Raw genomic sequence first — 20,540 nt, forward strand, 5'->3', positions numbered from 1 at the left:
AGCCCCTGCCAGGGCCAGCCCGGGTTGGGGGGGGAGGGGGAGCCAGGGAGGCTCCACCAGTGGCAGAATGGGAAGAAGCTTCTTTCCCTTACTTCTTTCTCTCTTTCTCTCTTCCTTCCTTTCCTTTTTGTTCTTCCTGTTGTTTTGCCTTTCTTTTTCTCTATTTCTCTCTGTCTGACTGCCTTCATTACCCCCCTTCCTTCCCCCCCTCGTTTACCCCCTTTCCTTCCTCCCTCTTTCCTGTGGGAGCTAAATATGCTTTTGTCCTTCTTAAAAAATATTGCCAATCTCAAGCATCTTACCAGATCTACCCAGTTTATTTATTAGACCACTTACAATATGTTTTTTGAAATCAACTACACACTTAAAGCAAAACTGGTACCTTGTGTTTGGCTTCAGATTTTCAATGGGCAAATGGGTACTTCCTGCAGTCTTGGTTGACCATTTATTCCTAAGGAAGTCATCGTAAGATGCACTGTAAACTAAATATCCTGTAAAGAAATATAAACAATACATCAGTCAATCAAAGAAGAATAGTCGGTTTGTATACACCACTTTTCTCTACCCTAAAGAGTTTCAAAATGGCTTTCCTCTTCCCATACCAGAAAGCTGGAATTGAGTGAGTTCTGAGAAAACTGTGTCTGGCCCAAGGTCACCCAACAGGTTTCCCATGGGCAAATAGGAAATCAAACCCAGTTCTCCAGATTAAAGTCCACTGCTCTTAACTACTACACCACACTAGCTCAAACAGGCTTTTGTTTGATCAGAACCTCAACTAGGAAAGTGAAGGGACCAGCATAATCCATTCTCCAGCTCAAAATGGCAACAGTGTACCACATTCCAAAGATCAGGAATTCTTCTGTTGCACAAAGTAATTAGTGCCATTTATTAGGCAAATCCATATTGGTGACAATCTAGAAGCCACCATAGGTAATTTTGCCCAACTTTAGTCTGAGAGAAGATCTCCTCCAGCCCAGATTCTCTGAAGTCAACAGCAAGAACTAGTTTGGATGCTTGTTATGGATCAGGGAGTTTGCAGACCTAGAGATTGGCAATACTGGGAAGCTACAAGCTAGAGACTGAAGTTGAAAAATTAGAAGAAACTGCTGCATTGGCTAGGAATTCTATAAATCCAAGCTCCTAATACTCCTAATACTCTTCAGTCTAACTACAGTATCCAGATTCTCAGATTTCAAAAGGTCTGCCATCATTTTTCTCTTTTGTGTCTGCAGAAGTCTCTGTGCCTTCAGTATGAACACTTCCAAGCATCTCGTTCAGTTAGGTCTGCATTCCAGGACCCAAGGGATTATAGGATTAGAAAAGTATCTGGAAGAGGTACACCAGTGACAACTAGCCATGGTGACTAAATGGAGTCTTCATATTCAGAAGCCATACTTTCTGAACATCAGGGCTGGGGAGCACATGGTCACATGAAGCTGCCTTACAGTGGATCAGAGTGATGGTTCATCAGGTCAATATTGTCCACTCTGTCTGGCAGAGGTTTTTCACCTGATCCTTGTTTAACTGGAGATACAGTGGATTGAACCTGGGCCATTATCTATGCCAAGCAGAGGCTGCACCACTAAGGCACAGTTCCTCCCTGACTACAATGTATTTTGCCTCTGTGCCCTACTTGTAGGTCTTCCAGAGGCTGTTATGTGAAACAAGATACTAGACTAGACTGGCCATTACTCTGAAACAACACGGTCAATTTCATAAGGATCCCAATTTAAGCCATTTGGATAACTAGGAGAGGCTTAACAGTTAAGCAAATGTAAATAGCACAGAAATAAAAAGATGGAATGTTTATACAGGAACAGTGTCTGAAAATCATGAGATTTAATATTGTTCCAAAGATAAGTACAGTTAAAGTAATGTACAAATGCTACCAGTAATCAGAAATCTAGCATATTTTCCCTTTTAAACACCTCACCTGCACTTCTAGGACTGTTTTTCGTTTAAATTCCTATAGGCACTCCTAGTAATTCCAGACTCAAATAATGTGTGTACCCTATCAGCATAACGGTGCTTAGGAAGGAAATGTATTACTTGACTAGATGTCTAGCCTCATAAACAAAGTCTCTATAATCCTAGGTAAATGCCAGACAGAGTTCAAGGCACGTTCCTTGGCACATTCATCTTCACTACCCAATAACTAAAAGCCAAAAGGTTTCCCAACACTGATAATGAGGCAAATCTCACACACACAAGTTTTTGGAGCAAGAGAGAGGTTATCATTTTAAAGAATCACATATCTTACTTTGTGCTTGCCACACTGAAGGACAGAACATGAAAGTCTCAAATTAGGATATGCCCTTACTCAGATTATCAACACATGCAAGAATGATTTGATAAAAATTCTAACTATTCTTGTCATTCACAACTCACAGCACATATGAATAGGCTTCTCACTCAGTAAATCTAGTTTCCTTGAACTTGTGAGCAAAACGGGAATCATCAACCTTGACAACCAGTTCAAAGTTGGATGAACCCATTTTCAGAAGAAAAAAAAGAAACGCAAAGAGGATGCCAGACCATATGGTATTGTTAAAATGTTAACAAGTTTTGAAAGGTCAAGTAATAATACTTAGAGGTATGGAATAGTGACCTTGAATTTCTCAGTAAATATGCATAAAATAAACTTCTACTACATGTGTTTATCTGTGGAGATGGTACTCTGCATTTGAAGCATCTTTTTCCTCTTAATAAAACAGTAAGGGGTGTTGGGGTGGGCTCAGTCCGTGATGGGGAGGGCAACAATTGGTCCCATGGCCCTGGACTGACAAGTGGAGGGGCCAATCGGAAGACGCAAAGCACCTTCCGATTGGCCCCATACCGGGACAGACCAGAATTCCATCCAGCCAGGGGCAATCTGGAGAAATGGCTGCCAGTCTGCTCCTGACCACCAAAGGGAGAGGAGGTCAGCAGGGCTGCCAAGGGGGATGAAAACAGAGGCTTGGACAGGCTGCGCCAGCCCTTTTCGCCCCAAGGCTGTCCTAACTGTCATGTCCAACTGCAAATTGCCTCAGAACCCTGACAGAGCTGGCAGGAGGCTGCAGAGTACGCTCCCTCCCCCTCCCTCCCTTCAGGCCTGCTGGGAAGGAGCCTCTGACAGGCCCTGACTGAGGGGAGGGAGGTATTTCCAAGAGCAATGCAGGGGAGCCTGAGGGCCTTCCTTTTGAAGGTGGGGAACTTTCCACTTCTGCCAAAGAGTTGGCTGACAGGGAGGCCACAGAAAAGCCCCTTTTCACTTAAAATACTGCTCTGGCTGGAGGTTAGACACAGCCAAGCCATGTGTCTTTCTTCTTTGCAACTCTGCAGATTTGAGGCCACTGCACAGCGTTATTCTGCAGATGAAACTGTTTTTTGTCTCCTGTTTCATCTGCACAACAACCCTGTGCAGTAGGCCTCAAGTCTTTCAATTCAACAACAACCTGTGTGGGAGGCCTTAAATGTTTCTTCTCTACCACAACCCTCTCCAAAGTAGCCCTTTCTGCCTGGGGAGCTGATCTTTATACTCTGCAGGTGAGCTGTAATTCCAGGAGCTCTCCAGGCTCCACCTGGAGGTTGGCTACCCCTGGGTTGGAAATATTCCTGGTTTGGAGGTGAAACTTCAAAATCGTACAATGCCTCAGAGTCCAGCCTTAAAAGGAGCCATTTTTGCCTGCAGTTGGGAGGGAGTGGTGCAGGAGTGTCCCTCCTGGGCTATGGCCAGCCCTTACCAGCAACTGTTTGTATTCTGGGGCGCAGACAGGCAGACCAGCACCAGTCCTATGAGTCTGGAAAGTGCAGGAAGATCTAAATAAATACTTACAGCCTAACACTGTAAATAGTGAGAGGGAGAGGAAGGGAAGATGATTGGAAAATGCTTTGAGACACCTTAGGCCTGCTGGGTCACTGCGGCCCATTCCCAGTTCTCTCAGACCTCTCACAGTCCCACATACCTCACAGGTTGACTATTGTGGAGAGACGAATGGAAAAGGTGTTTGTAAACTGCTTTGAGACTCCTTTGGGTAGTAAACAACAGGGTACAAAAATCTGTTCTTCTTCTAAGGAGCAACCATGAAAGAAGCATGTGGGCACATAACATTTTATCAACAGTGAAAAAAATGGAGAAGAAGGAACAGGGTGGACACCTGTGTACTGTGACTACCCCATGTGTATTAGGGCAGGGGGACATTTTGATGTCTGTGGCCTAATTCCCACAAGAAGGGAAATGACGCAGAACTGGGGGGAATTGGTTGCCATATAATCTTCCCCTAAGAAGAGTCTCCAGTCTGATTTTCCCTTCACATATCTGAAGGCATGGCTCTGGAAAGCTCATCTGTAACTGCTATGCCACAATTCCCAAAGGTCAGTCTTCTCCCACACTCAATGAACATTCCAAACCACAAGTTCTTGAAACCCATATCTCTACACCCATGCCCTAATTTGCCACTACGCCACCACAACCTTCCACACACATTCAACCCCATGCCCTTACAGACTGGACAGCTCCTCCCCTTCCTCTTCCCACTGCCAAGCTCTAGCGCCCATTGTATTCTTGGATACAACAGGCTTTGCCCCTAGTTTATTACATATTTAACCTGTTATTTGGGAGCTCAGGGTTCTGCAATGTATGAAGACACTAAGCCTCTGAGGCTAATATATATTACCATCTAAAAGAGAAGGCATAAAACCATGAAATCCCAATTCTAAAATTATCTCACTATGAGTTCTGGATATAATACTAGATCCAGAAATTGTTCTAAGAAAATACACAACAATACAAACTTCAGCATTAACTCCAAATATTTATTTCTTCTCAAGACTAGTTAATCACCTTTAGCAGTCTACCCTCATTCAGTATGCACTTCCTTGCTGAAGAAACAGTGGAGTCATAAGCAGCATCTCTATTGCATTTGATGAGGAGAAGGGAAGCTATGAATCATAGCCTACTATTTGAAAACTACTGTATCACCTATATAACTGACATACTGTAAACCACAAAGAGAAAAAAAGCTGGAAGAAAAAGAAAAATAGCAAATCAATATGTTCTATTGACAGCATTTGCTGTTTTTACACCAGTGAAATTAATTTTTATATACAAATTATATCAAAAAATACAGCCATCAACAAAGCAATCCAGTAGCCATGAGCAGAAGTTTGCATCGTTTGTACCTGTTACTAAATCACCCTGTGTAGGTTTAGCCCAGTCTACAATCACAAAGGAATGGCAGCCTTCCACAGCTACAATGGTGATATTGTGAGGGACTTTCTGAGGGCGCATGTCAATATCTTTTAGGCCAGCAGGTATGATTTCGTTCAGGCTTTCTACTTGGAAATGGTCTAGAGCCTCTGTCAAAGAGCAAGGAGCTGCTGGATCCTTATTCAGATAAGTCACATAAGGAGCTGGAAGAGAGAGAGAGAGAAAGGGAGCTTTAACTTTAGGTCTATACAAAGGCATGAATTAATTTTTTAAAAACTTCAAAAAATCTAGTGTTCTGCAACTACAAAGCCAATATACATTAGTTTTTAAATATAGTAAACTGAACATTCATTTCCTGGACTTAAAATATGTATTTCCCTACTATTTGCTAAAACTTTCAAACTTGTAAAGCAATGCCATCTGGAAAGTGGCTAGAGTGGTATTAGAATACACATAAGACTCATGCTAAGGAAACCATCAGTATGACAAATATTCACAGCAATTCAACCACAATCTGAAGATGTCAATAGGGCAGAGAACAATAAGCAGGATTTTTTGCGTGGCTCAGAAGCAACACTTGATTAAGTCAGTATTGCTGCCATATACTGAGGATCAACAACTTGCACCCCCAGCCTGCCAAATTCGGCTCTTTAAGGGGGATTCTCCTCCCCCCCTCCCATACACACATTTTACAGCTTGGAGCTATTTACTTCTGAGAGGCATGAATATCAAAAGGTATGCTAGGCTGTAATGTGCCAGACAGCAATCAGAGAAATAACCATCCCTTGATTCTTTAGAGTGCATAATCTTTGATCAATCTGTCATTAGAGGATATTTGCCCATCATCCAAGGATCATGTCCTTTCTTCTCAGCTTGATGCACTACAACCTCAAGATCAATTTCCACAACAGAAGAGAAGCCATCAGCACAGGACTTTTACAGCTCTAGTAGGTCCCTGAGCATCTCATCCACATACCTCTCTTCCCCTCACCTTCTCTAGGTCAGCAGGACAGGAAGTGCTCTTGGGGAAGGTGTTGCATTATATGTCAAAAAGGGTATGGGGTCAATTAAGCTAGAAAACATTAAGATAATACATTTCCAACATAATAGTTATGGGAGGAGATATTAAGTCTTATGCAATGGGTGAGATATTGTTGTTATTAGGTCTTATGTGTTACTTAAAAGTTAGGGTATACTATTGCCTACCTGGGCTGGATGGAGTCACTGAAGCAGTTGGTGCAAAACTAAATGGACTTTGAGGAATGGTAGAGGACAGGAAGGCCTGGAGGATCATTGTCCATGGGGTCGCGATGGGTCAGACACGACTTCGCACCTAACAACAACAATTGCTCACCTGATCTAACCCCTGAGATGAAATAGAGAGGTGACCAAATAGATAATGTTGTGATACTGGGAGATTTAAATTACTTTCACATTGACTTGGCAAACATGTCCTTGAATCATGGAATACAAACGAGTTCTTAGAAATCATAAATGACTGTGATTGGAACCATTGGTCACAGAAACAAATATTTTTCAGGTTTCAAGGAACCCCGTAAGTGGTCACATGCCCCTTCAGAGAAGTGAGCACAGAAGTAAGATGTGGAAGCCCAGCCAATCAATTGGTTGATCATTTACCATTTCCAAGGTGGAGAAAAAGACTAGGCCTGTAGTGAAACAGGGGAAGTGCGCTCCAGTGACATCTAGTGATGCCAGCAACCATCCAAATTTCTGGGAAAGACTGTGTAACACTGGAGATGATCTTGCATAACCCCAGAGTTCCCCAGAACCCTGGTTGGGATTCCCTGATCTAGAGATTTAGGAGTCAGATGGGTAATGGGTGAGCTGCTCCTACATTACAATCTGCAAAAACCTATCATTGTCCCCAACCAGTTTCACTTAGTACTTTGTCTTCTTTAGGTATACTTGACATGAAGAAAAAGGCAATCACAGATGACCATGACCATGGCCTTTTCTTTGCTCTGGAACGATAGGCCCACAACACAGAAGAAATACTTTACTACTTAGAAGATGCAGGCTTTAAGCTTACCACTAAAGCGTTTTTTCCCAGCAGCATCGTATTCTGACAGAGGATCAGAGCCAGCATTGCTGAACTCTGGAAAGTCAATTTCAGGCAGTGCTTCTGTAGTGGTAGTAGTAGTAGTGGATGGAGGCAAAGTGGTCTCAAAAAATTCATAATCTATGCAAAAATTATAAGAAGCATTAATTCTTATATAGTGTAGGTTGAAGAGTTTAATTTTTTAAATGCCCTGGCTTATTCCAGGGTGGAAATACACTCATAGAATTGAACTGCTAGCCAGTCATTTTCCTAATCATATTACCACCCTAACCCCAAGAACTGTGATTGGAAATTACACTAGGGCCTAGTCTGCATACAATAGATAATGCACTTTCAATGTGCTTTCGCGGCTGGATTTTCCTGTGCAGAACAGGAAAATCTACTTCTAAAGCGCATTGAAAGTGCATTATCTCATGTGTGCAGACTAGGCCTAGCTGTCTTCACAACACATCCTTTGACAAAGTGATAATACAGTTCCTTAAACTGTATTTCATGCAATATACATTTTGACTCCTCTAATACATGCAAATTACCAAAAGGATGTGTGCCTTAGACAGGTACTGAGCAGATATGAAGCTCTTTCATAATTTACTACATGGCAGATTTAAAGTGGCATAAGCAAAGGATAGTGGCTAGAATTCAACAGGGAGAATATGAAAGTTTTGTTTCTACTAAGGCAATCTGGAGCCAGTGCAATTTAATGGACAAAGTGTTGACTTTAAGATTAAAGATTCCAGAACCCAAAATTTTGTTTAACCATGAAATTCCCAGGGTGACCTCACACATGCCATCATCAGCCTGTCAACCAATCAGACAGGCCTGTAGGAATGAAATGTATTCAGCTCTATAGATACTACTTTGCACTCTTTGGAGGCTGGGCAGAACACAAAAATGGTAAACAAGTAACTTGTGGCCAAACTATGAGAATGTTTCTGTTGTAGATTTAAAGAGAGATTAGTCACAATCATACCAAACGGAAAAAAAAACTGGATCAGATCCACTTTTTAACATCAAAGAAGCTCATGAATAGTGGGTGCTTTCCCCTCTGCCTGCTTAAAGCTTCTCTTCCCGATAATCTGTTCCCTTCCTTGCCCACAGCATTTTCCCTCTCACAAAAGGGCAGTGGGAAGGACAGGAAAAGAACTTTCTCAATTCCTCAACCACTCATGTCCATTTAGCTAATAAAATGGACATACACCCCCTAAATCCCTTGCTTGCTGGTTAATGAATCTGCCACTGTCCAGTCTAATTCATGCTTGGGGGTACTGAAAACAAGTTTTATTTTTCAGGTGCATTTATGTTAGTTTTCTGGAACCCCCCTGTAAGAATACCAGGGCAGCCTTTCTCAATGTTTTGACTGTGGAGTAACCCCCTGAGATATTCTACAGGCTTTGAGTAACCACAGAAGTGATGCCAGCTGGTCACACCTCCTTGCCACACCCCCAGAATGTTTACTATATGCATAGCATCACTCATAAAATAAAATGTTTAATAAGAACTTTGTTTCATTTTTGTGTGTGCAGTAGCTTGTCTGAGCAAAACAAGGAGGTATTTATCTCAGCTATTATGAAACCCACCATGCAAAACAGCAATTCCCTCCCATTTCTTTTCCATTGTGTGTGAATTCAACAAGGCCATCACAGACCAGACCGATGAGCAGTAAGCCACTCTGTCTTCCTGACTCCTCCCAATGTTAGTTAAATGTTTTAATATTTATATTTTTAAAAAATTACCCCAACATTCCCAATTACAGTTACCCTGGGGTTACTAGTAACCCTGGTTGAGAATGACTGCACCAGGGCATTCTTGGTACATTCTTCTGCAAAAGAATAAGAATGAAATGTGATCCATCACATTTTTTTTCAAAAAAAGGATGTCCACTATCATTACCTTCATCATATACCACATATGACTCTGTCGTTGCCATCACATCAGCATCATGGCCTGAGAATATATCTACGAAAGGAGGAAGACACCCAAAACCATGAACAGATGCTCACTTGCCCCATGATTTTATTAACCCTGTTAAAGAAACCACCTAAAACAAATTATATATATTGTAATGAATCAAACAATAACTGTTCTCCTAGATCCGCTGAGGTCAGGGAAATTTAAAAATCAATCTGAAAAGGACACTATCCCCAAAACTTAGATGGTGTTAGTATAAGATTACCAGATTTTAACACTGGTAAAGAGGGACCCCATTGACCGGGGGGGGGGGGGTTCTTGATTAAAAATTTGGTCTATATGGAGCAATAAAAAGTTTCATAGAATGCATAGAACGCAAAAATAGTATTGTAATATATATTTTTAAATTTCAACATAAGTACAATTTGCCAGGTGCCCCCAGACGTCCCTCCAAAAGTGGGATAATCTGGTCACCTTATGTTAGTAAGATTCTGGGGGGCAGTTTATATCAGCTATCCAAAACAACTGCTTTGTTCATATCCTATCATATATCACATCTTATCATATATTGCCACTAAATAACAGGCAAAGTTTAGAAAGCATAAATATATGTATGGTTGCATAAGTACAGTAATATACACACAGGCATAATGTACATCTAATAGACACACAACTGAACAGGGATGAGTGGATGTCCATCACTACATCTCACTGGCATTACCCGTATTGACTGAGCCCTGCACGCTGTGGTGTCTTTGGAACTGACGGATGCATGTCCATGTTGCTATAGTTCATGTCTTCCCCCCCTTCAAATGAATGCTATATATGCACATTGAATGAATGCTATATATGCACAGCTATATATGCACATTGATTAAAACACTGCTCTGTGAGACAAAGCACCCTGATTCCCCTCAAGGGTTAATGTAATTATTAGCAGGACTGCTCTGGTTTGCAGGTGTATGTAATTGGGCTTTCCTGCTGACAGGGTCCTTGACTTTTCAAGGTTGGATTCAAGAATGTGTTTCAGCTGTGTAACTGGATGGAGGGGGGAAGCAGAATTGGATGTCAACATCTTCTGGGGAGTTCAATCAAGCCATCTCCCTGATTGGATTTGGGAGACCACCTGATGCCAGATGTCAAATGACTATAATTAGGCCATAGGCAAGCCATGCTAACTTTATGGTTTTACCATACACTTGCTCTATAATGCTACATCATGATGGACAGCTGTGTAGAGAACGCTCTTAAGCCTTTAGCTTGGACTCTTGCATTCTATGATGTGCCCCATCTAATACCAGGTATTGAACATATTTAAAAGGTAGTTTTGTTGTTTTCTTTACTGCACAGCAATGTTCTGCCAGTTTAAAAAGGCTATTCAAGAAAACTTTATACATTTTTATAAAGGTCTGTTTTATATGTTTTTATTTAAACCTCGAGTATGTAAAAAGTTCAGTGCTGTTCACTTGGCAAAAAGAGTGGTGAGAGAGACCCAAGCTTTGGTTCTTGGCAAAAGAAATATTGATGCCACAACAAATTCACATCAGAATTTTTTTTGTGCCATGTTCTAATCAATGAACATACAGGATCATGCAGCCACATACCCTTTAAGGGGAAAATATGTAAACAGAGAGCTGTGACAAATTGTACATGTTCATTGTTCTCAGTAAAATTTGGAAATCAAGATTAGAAAAATGGCACATCTGTAATGTCAATGGTGTTCTTCCACAAACAAGAACTGATAACTCAGAGCTTCAAAATCTGGGAAAAATTACGAAGGAAGCAGTCTTGAATTTCTATCATTACAACAGGTAATGACCATCTTTTACATAAAGCCGAGGGTAAAATGCAGGTTTCCCCCTCTTTGCGACAGTATATTTTTGCTATAGGAAAGAATGGTGATCATTCTATTTTACAAGGTATGTACTCAGACTGTGGTGTTGGTAGGAGTCAAATCTGGTAATTCAATTCAGAAGCAAGCCTTCACTTATCTGCACAGCCATATTCAGGGTCATATATACATATACATCCTATATACATACCTAGACAAATGCTTAAATACTTTTAAACATCACTTATATGTGCACTATACCCGAAGTTATCCAACTGTACAAGAGGTCATGTTTGCATACTATATAACCAGCTAAAAATATTTATAATGTAAATTTCTAGTAGCATCTCACTTAAAAAAAGACTTAATAAATCTTTCTGACATCTTCATAATAAAAGACCTAATCAACTCCTAGAAAAATATTAACAGTCATCTCATGAATTTTAAAAATAGGATAGGATAACATATAGATCATCCTAAATCTTCAATATCAAATGAGTAGATGTTAAAATAATCAGAACAATAGTACTGATTTGGGACATAACCATTATCCTGTCTGCAGTTATACTTCCAAAATATAAAACTGCAGACTTTGAAGACACAAATAGAAAAACGGTCAATTCTGAATTATTCTGCAAAAGCATTGCCAGGTTTACCTCTTTAAAACATATTAAAATCACATTCTTTTTATTTCATAACCATCCATCAACCATGCAGCCATCCATTCAGCAACGCTGCAGAAGATCTAATGGGCAGCATTCTAATTAACTTTGGATACAGTGATTTCACAAAAACCACTAACTTTACCAGGAATGCCTTGGTTTGTTTTTGATTTTAAATTTTTAAAAAAGAAAAGTCTCTGAAGCTCAAATATTCAGGAAATTTGGAAAGATCAGTCCTTTAATACTTTCAATCTTATTACTGTTCCTCAGGTTTATAGGTCTGTATTTTCCAGTAACATGATAGCAGCAGTTATAGGAATGGCCTTTAATGGTTTTGTTGACTATAGTTCTTCAAAGAGTCAAGCCATCTGGAGTTTCTGTGACACTGAACTTGGGCTACCCATGTATTCTCTGACTGTATAAAAGAAGTGAATCTGGTAAACACATCTCTATAAATCCTATAGGGAGGAAATTGAACCAAAAGGTTAGTAGAACCCACATCATCATTTTTCACACCATATTTTCTTGAGCCAGTTTGGAAACCAAGACCAAGGAAGTTAATGTATCGTATTCCAGAGAAATAACACTGCATTCTTCTACTAAATGTGCTCCTGCATTTTTCCACCTTGAGAGAATATTCTGGAATTAGCAGATTTCTATTTGCTTCCATACATAAAGGAAGGCTTTACACTCTCTTCAGACTCCGTTCGGTAGGTATCAGAAGTATTGTTTTCTCACATTGTTGTCTGCATTTCAGCCCCGGATCTGTTCATCAGCCAAAGTTCAGTGGAACTGGAGAAATCAATTCACTGAGCCTTCATGAAAATAGTCACAGTATTCAAAACAGGATTCGGTGCGAAAGTAGCAGAAATAGCGCAGGCCTTCCATACTTCCATCTGAATTACTTGCAAAATAACTCATGAAGTCTTGGACTTCTGAAAAGGCCCAGCTGTTTTTATGCAGTGCATCAGTCTCTACAGATTTGCTTTATTCCATGAATGATATTGTGTGAAGTGCAATGCTAGGGCCAGAGCAGCTGGAGAAATGGCAACTGTGGGGGGAAAAAAGAAAGGACTGATTTCAAAATATAATTTAGGGAGAGAACTTAAACTCGCTGACTTGAAAGTTTTTTTAAAAGCCTTAGTATGAATATTGACTGATTTGAAATTTAGGAGTAATTCTATCCACAGATAGCATGATTCTCTCATTCCCAAATTGAGACAGATGGAATATAAGAGAGAGATGTCTCTAAATCCAAAATCTATACAGTTCACTGGGACTCCATGGGTCCCTCATAAAACTTGGAATCAGAACCACAAATCTGAGAGACAGGAAATGCCAAGTGAGCTCCAAAGAGATTTTCCAATGGTGCCAATACTGCTACAGTTCTAACTCTATATTTTGTATAATACAAATATATGAAAACAACACTGGAACATTTTGCTAACAAGTTTCCCATAAAAGAACAATAATATATACTTTTTGGGGACACTGCTACTCCATTTAAATATGCAGATATGTATACATATCTATTTATTATATCCTGGTTTCCCAGGTTCTGTTAATTGATACATCTTAAGGTTAAGAATTAACTCACCAAAATAAAATCAAAAAGTAATATTTATGTACATTATAGAATTATATATTCTCTAGGCACATCAAGAGCATGAAGCATGACAAGATTTTTTTGTATCCACCATTTTTATACCCATCCTACCCCCCACTGAGTTACTTTCTGTGAGTTTCAAAAACAGTCTATAGTGCAGCCTAGAGAAGAAAATAGTGGAAAGCCCTTGCACATTAATAACATAATTCACTGTATAACTCTTAATAACAGAGCTACAAATAATAACTCACCTCATACAATACTGGTCTTTAGATTTCTTGCCAAAATTCTTGTTTATTTTTGATGCTCAGTGTTAGCTGCTTAGTCCTTCTGTATTAAACTCTTCTTTGCTGCCCCAAGTATCTTGGACACCACTCTTAGTATTTGATAATAAATCCAGTTATAGTGGATGTTTCTGCAGAGAAATTCTTAAAGTATTTCATCACCTATCTACTAAACATAAGTAGCCATTTTCTAACAAGATATTCCACATCACTGCATATTTAGTGCTCTGTCAGCCTATTTATATGAACTTCACAAATAGCAACCAAGGAACCTCTCAAGGGTCTATATGCACAACTATTTACCAACTATTTACCAAAGCTTGAGAAACCATCATCAATATTGTTCTGTATCATGATAAGGAAAGTTTCTTACTTACAAATCCAATGAAACTTGGCTGATTTTCCTTCCCATTTGGCCATAAAATACAGCTAACCAATTTAGCAAGTACTTAAAGGCATACTGTGATGATTTCTCACATGGAAAATGCATATGGAGACTAGTTTGGGGGGCTCCCGACCCGATCACAGTCACATGTGTGATCAAAGCACTGTGTTGCTTGGTACAGCTTAGGAATGCTACACAGAGGGGAAAGGGACTTCAGCTTTCCTATCCACACCATTTCCCCAAGTGGAAAAAGCCATAACTGTAGGGCTCTATTTGCTCCCAGTCAAATGATATCAGTACATGTGTAGCACTCCAAAGCACACCAACCAACAGAGCACTTTGGAAGGTGAGTTCCTTGATGGGCATACCTGTGACTGAAATTTAGGTTGGAGGACTCAAACTTGATTAATGTCACGCAAAGTATGTAGTTTGGCTTTTGTTCAACTGTCCATCAAGTCTAAGCCTTTGTTCAACTGTCTGCTGATAGAAATGAAAGGCTTCACATATCCTAGAAACAGGTTAGACACAAGGCCACAAACTGTTTAGCTAGAATAATAGGTAGTACCTTCAGAGTTGCATTCAGGCAGCCCATTAAGGTCTAATACAAGATTCCCCTCTTCATCATACTCAGCATAACTGCCAGGAGGACAGGTAGGCAATGGTTTCTCTGTTGGTGGCTCAGTAGTTGTTGGTTCAGGAGTGGTGGTGGTTGTTGTTGTAGTGGTGGTGGTAGTAACAATAGTTCTTGTTGTGGATGGGGTGGTTATTTTCTTAACCATTTCAAGACCAATCAGTGGCTTCCCCCCAAGGCTTATTATTGGTCTGTCTTGTGCATTTGCCACAGGCTTGCTAAATCTTCCATGTCCAAATAAAGGCAAGCCATCTGGACTTACTATTGGAGCTCCCTTAGAATCTAAAAGAACACAAGATAAATTCTTATTTAAACACAAGGAAGCTTCCAGGATGAAAAAGTGAAAAGGGGAGGGGATAGCCAAAAAAAACTGAGTACAACTAAAGTGACAGAACTTTCCTCTATCCCAATATGTGTCCATTTTCTTTAAGAATTATTCTTAACTAGGGGCTAAACCTGCTGCATTCAGGAATGAAACAGGCACTAGATTGGGGGATGGGGGTGGAAGAACTCTGAGGCTGACTGCTGGACAGATGGGCAAGCCAGTTGGAGGAGGAGGAGGCACTCAGGGGCGGGACAGCCACCCTGAGTGAGTGTTAAGTGCTGAGTGGCACTGAGGTCATGAGACACACTCTTCCTTCAAGGCCTTACCAGAGATATGCAGAAGAAGGAGGCTCAAAGCGGCTAACAGTCGCCTTCCCATTCCTCTCCCCACAACAGACACCCTGTGGGGCGGGTGAGGCTGAGAGAGCGCTGATATCACTGCCCGGTCAGAACAATTTTATCAGTGTCGTGGCGAGCCCAAGGTCACCCAGCTGGCTGCATGTGGGGGAGCGCAGAATCGAACCTGGCAGCACTTCTAACCACTACACCAAACTGGCTCTATTATGCAGAATAGATATCACATTTTCTATACTGTAAATTACATGTTTTAAAAGGCTTACTTCCTCAATAATATCTTATACCCACCAAATATAGCTTTTCTAGATAGACGAGATACATTAAAAGATTTTGGCCCGGCTGGCTGAGGAGGTAGTTGTTTTCACCTCTTGCTTAACTGTTTAATACTGCAACCGGGGTTAATTATGGGGTTTTACTATGTTTTATCTTTTTATTATGTCAACCACCGTGAGCCCTTTTGGGAACGGCGGCATACTAAATAAAATAAATAAACAAACAAACAAACAAATAAATCTTTCAAGTTGTAATATGCTAATTTAGAGCAGGGTAACATCTAACCCAGATAACCACTGGTGGTCAAAATACATGTAACATTCTATGCCTACAGTGTACAACATGCAACAAGAGACATTCCATGTCTATAACATATAACAGATGTAAAGGATGCTACCAGTTAGCATCGAGTAGTTATTCAGTGTTCCAGAATAATTCACAGTGCCAATAAAAATGCAAAGTCAAATGTCATCCTAAACATGTATTGTCTGGCACAAAGGATGGGAAGGCCTGATTTATCACAGTGTTAAACATTATATCTGGAGCACAATCTACTGATAAGGCAAATTTCCTCATTTAATACTTATGCAGCGTGTTTTTTCTTCAACTGAGTTCTGTGTGACATATCAGAGAAATATGGGGGTCAAGCAAGTCTTTTTACATGAAAAACTCTCATTTTGCCCTAGTGTTTCAGATTCAATCAATTAGATTATATAGTTTACTTACCAACAATAGTACGCCCATCTCCTCCTAATTTTATTCTGAGGGGCTTCCCTTGTGAATCTTGGAGATATCTTCCTTCAACATTTAGCACTAGCCCTCTGTCAAGATCTACAATCTAAAAGTAACATGTAGATTGAAAGGTTCCCCACTATGAAATAATATAAAATTAAATCTTGCAAATGTTTTATGTGTTCAAACAAGGTTACCCTACCCACTTTACTCCTTGTGGACCATTTATTATTCTCTGTCCATTTCGTTTTCCATTTCCACCAGGTGTTGTTATTTTATTATTTAGATCCAGTTTTGTTATTAGGTTGGGCCTACCACCATTACCTGAAATATACACAACAAAAAATGTACAACCTTTGTCATCTAATGTTGAGCAAAATTACACTTCATACCATTAACAAATCCATACATGTTGAGTCCTGTGACCCCTTTCTGCTAACTGAGCAAACCTTCCTCCAACAGCAGATGGGAGTCACTGGACCCACCCAAATATTTTAGGTATTTATTTTGAAAAGTTCTATGATATCTCTATAGGGAACCTGCTCAAGGAGACTTACAAATTATAATTATTCTTGTTTGGGAACGAAGCAAATTAATGGGATTTAATAATCCAGTTTTAATTGTATTTTGGTGTTTTAAAATATTATTGTTTTATTTTTTACTGGTGTACACCAACCTGGGACCATTTTATAGGGAAGGACTGTCTAGAAATCTCAATATAAATAAATAAAACAAATAATCAAACGAGCAGCATAAAATCAGTGAAAATCATGAAAACCTGGAATTACACATTCATTCTGAATAAAAAAACAGCTTAAAACATTAAGTGGTGTAAATGTGGCTTTTAAGACAATTCACAGGCTGTAAGTACATCAGAAAAATAATGTGAAAATATCAACCCTTTAATTCAAAACCTAAGTTAAAACTGTTTTGGCCTGATGACTAAAAGACAGGATGGTCTTCAATGCAATGCAAGTTAAAACCAACTTGTGTATGAGTGATTTGTTGACTTTTAATAGTGACAAAAGAAAAATCACATAAATTACATTAACCTCATTATCATAGGAATAAGCTCCTTTAATGTTACCCTTACACAGATGCAAGTGATTTGTCTACTACTATTTTGCTACATACCCCCTTCAAGGATCGCTGCCTTGTTGTGGCAAGGGGGCTTGCGTAGTTCAGTGAAGCTATGAGCTATGCCGTGCAGGGCCACCCAAGACGGACAGGTCATAGCTGAGAGCTCTGACAAAAGGTGATCCACTGGAGAAGACAATGGCAAACCACTCCAGTATCTTTGCCATGAAAACTCTATGGACAGTTCCAATAGGTATAACGATATGACGCTGGAAGATGAGCCCCTCAGGTCGGAAGGTGTCCAATATGCTACTGGGGATGAGCAGACGGCTAGTACGAGTAGCGCCAGAATGAATGAAGCGGCTGAGCCAAAGCCGAAAGGACGCTCAGTTGTGGAAGTAACTGGTGGCGAAAAGACAGTCCGATGCTGTAAAGATTTTTATTCCATAGGAACCTGGAACGTCAGATCCATGAATCAAGGCAAGCTGGACGTGGTTAAACAAGAAATGAGAAGACTGAACATCGACATTTTAGGAATCAGTGAACTAAAATGGACAGGAATGGGTGAATTTAATTCAGATGACCATCAGGTATACTACTGTGGACAAGAATCTCGCAGAAGAAATGGAGTAGCATTCATAATCAATAAGAGAGTAGGAAAAGCAGTCTTGGGATACAATCCCCAAAATGACAGAATGATCTCAGTTCGAATCCAAGGCAAACCATTCAACATCACAGTGATCCAGGTCTACGCCCCAACCACTGCTGCTGAAGAGGATGAAGTTGATCAGTTCTATGAAGCCCTACAACACCTTCTAGAAGCAACGCCCAAAAATGATGTGCTTATCATCATGGGGGATTGGAATGCTAAAGTAGGAAGCCAAAAGATAACCGGGATAACAGGCAAGTTTGGCCTTGGAGTACAAAATGAAGCAGGGCACAGGCTGGTAGAATTTTGTCAAGAGAATACAATGGTCATAGCAAACACTCTTTTCCAGCAACCCAAGAGACGACTCTACACATGGACATCACCAGACGGTCAACACAGAAATCAGATTGACTATGTGCTCTGCAGCCAAAGATGGAAAAGTTCTATCCAGTCAATAAAAACAAGACCAGGAGTTGATTGTGGTTCAGATCATGAGCTTCTTGTTGCAAAATTTAGGCTTAAATTGAAGAAAGTAGGGAAAAGCACTAGGCCACTCAGGTATGAACTAAATCATATCCCTGACGAATACACAGTGGAGGTGACAAATAGATTTAAGGAATTAGATCTGATAGACAGAGTGCCTGAAGAACTATGGACGGAGGTTCGCAACATTGTACAAGAGGTAGCAACTAAAACCATCCCAAAGAAAAAGAAATGCAAGAAATCAAAATGGCTGTCTGAGGAAGCTTTACAAATAGCTAAGGAGAGAAGGGAAGTGAAAGGCAAGGGAGAAAGAGAAAGATACACCCAATTGAATGCAGAATTCCAGAGAAAAGCTAGAAGAGATAAGAATGCCTTCTTAAATGAACAGTGCAAACAAATAGAAGAAAACAATAGAATGGGGAGGACCAGAGATCTTTTCAAGAAAATTGGAGATATGAAGAGAACGTTTCATGCAAAGATGGGTATGATAAGGGACCAAAATGGTAGGGACCTCACAGAAGCAGAAGAGATCAAACAAAGGTGGCAAAATTATACAGAAGAACTATACAAGAGCGAGCTTAACATCCCTGATGACCACAATGGGGTAGTTACTGACCTGGAGCCAGACATCCTGGAATGTGAAGTCAAATGGGCCTTAGGAAGTCTGAGCAACAATAAAGCTAGTGGTAGTGACAGCATTCCAGTTGAACTATTCAAAATCTTAAAGGACGATGCAGTAAAAGTGCTACACTCAATATGCCAGCAAATTTGGAAAACTCAACAATGGCCACAGGATTGGAAAAGGTCAGTTTACATTCCAATCCCAAAGAAGGGCAATGCCAAAGAATGTTCAAACTACCGCACCATCGCACTAATTTCTCATGCTAGCAAAGTTATGCTCAAAATCCTACAAGCTAGGCTCCAGCAATATGTGGACCGAGAACTTCCAGAAGTACAGGCAGGATTTCGAAGAGGCAGAGGAACTAGAGATCAAATTGCCAACATACGCTGGATCATGGAGAAAGCTAGGGAGTACCAGAAGAACGTCTACTTCTGCTTCATTGACTATGCTAAAGCCTTTGATTGTGTGGAGCACAACAAATTGTGGCAAGTTCTTAAAGAGATGGGAATACCAGAGCATCTTATTTGTCTCTTGAGAAATTTATATGCAGGTCAAGAAGCAACAGTGAGAACTGAACATGGAATCACTGACTGGTTCAAAATTGAGAATGGAGTTCGGCAAGGCTGTATACTGTCGCCTTGCCTATTTAACTTGTATGCAGAGCACATCATGAGAAATGCGGGATTAGAGGAGTCACAAATTGGGATCAAGATTGCAGGGAGAAATATCAACAACCTCAGATATGCAGATGATACCACTCTAATGGCAGAAAGTGAAGAGGAACTAAAGAGCCTGTTGATGCGGGTGAAGGAGGAGAGTGCCAAAGTTGGCTTGAAACTCAACATCAAGAAAACAAAGATCATGGCATCCGGCCCTCTCAATTCCTGGCAAATAGAAGGGGAAGAAATGGAGATAGTGACAGATTTTATTTTCCTGGGCTCCAAGATCACTGCAGATGGGGACTGCAGCAAAGAAATTAAAAGACGCTTGCTCCTGGGGAGGAAAGCTATGGCAAATCTAGACAGCATCCTAAAAAGCAGAGACATCACCCTGCCAACAAAAGTGCGTTTAGTCAAGGCTATGGTCTTCCCAGTTGCAATGTATGGCTGCGAAAGTTGGACCATAAGGAAGGCCGAGCGTCAAAGAATTGAGGCTTTTGAACTCTGGTGCTGGAGAAGACTCTTGCGAGTCCCTTGGACTGCAAGGCGAACAAACCAGTCAGTCCTAGAGGAGATCAGCCCTGACTGCTCTTTAGAAGGCCAGATCCTGAAGATGAAACTCAAATATTTTGGCCACCTCATGAGAAGGAAGGACTCCCTGGAGAAGAGCCTAATGCTGGGAGAGATCGAGGGCAAAAGAAGAAGGGGACGACAGAGAATGAGGTGGATGGATGGAGTCACTGAAGCAGTAGGTGCAACCTTGAATGGACTCCGGGGAATGGTAGAGGA

At 40.5% G+C, this 20,540-nt stretch overlaps 1 protein-coding gene across 2 annotated transcripts in view; it reads right to left on the reverse strand.

Annotated features, from left to right (window-relative positions):
• Window positions 1-20,540, reverse strand: part of FNDC1 (fibronectin type III domain containing 1) — a 103,678-nt gene that overhangs the window by 24,760 nt on the left and 58,378 nt on the right. For both annotated transcript variants that reach the window (XM_077348502.1, XM_077348493.1), the window contains exons 9-15: window positions 16,464-16,585; window positions 16,256-16,367; window positions 14,510-14,857; window positions 9,159-9,224; window positions 7,239-7,388; window positions 5,161-5,391; window positions 383-491 (exon numbers count right to left, since the gene is read on the reverse strand). In XM_077348502.1, coding sequence (XP_077204617.1) covers window positions 383-491; window positions 5,161-5,391; window positions 7,239-7,388; window positions 9,159-9,224; window positions 14,510-14,857; window positions 16,256-16,367; window positions 16,464-16,585 — 1,138 coding nt within the window. The remainder of the gene's footprint in view (window positions 1-382; window positions 492-5,160; window positions 5,392-7,238; window positions 7,389-9,158; window positions 9,225-14,509; window positions 14,858-16,255; window positions 16,368-16,463; window positions 16,586-20,540) is intronic.

This window comes from Paroedura picta, chromosome 1 (assembly GCF_049243985.1).
Source record: "Paroedura picta isolate Pp20150507F chromosome 1, Ppicta_v3.0, whole genome shotgun sequence".
Classification (NCBI taxonomy): Eukaryota; Metazoa; Chordata; class Lepidosauria; order Squamata; family Gekkonidae; genus Paroedura; species Paroedura picta.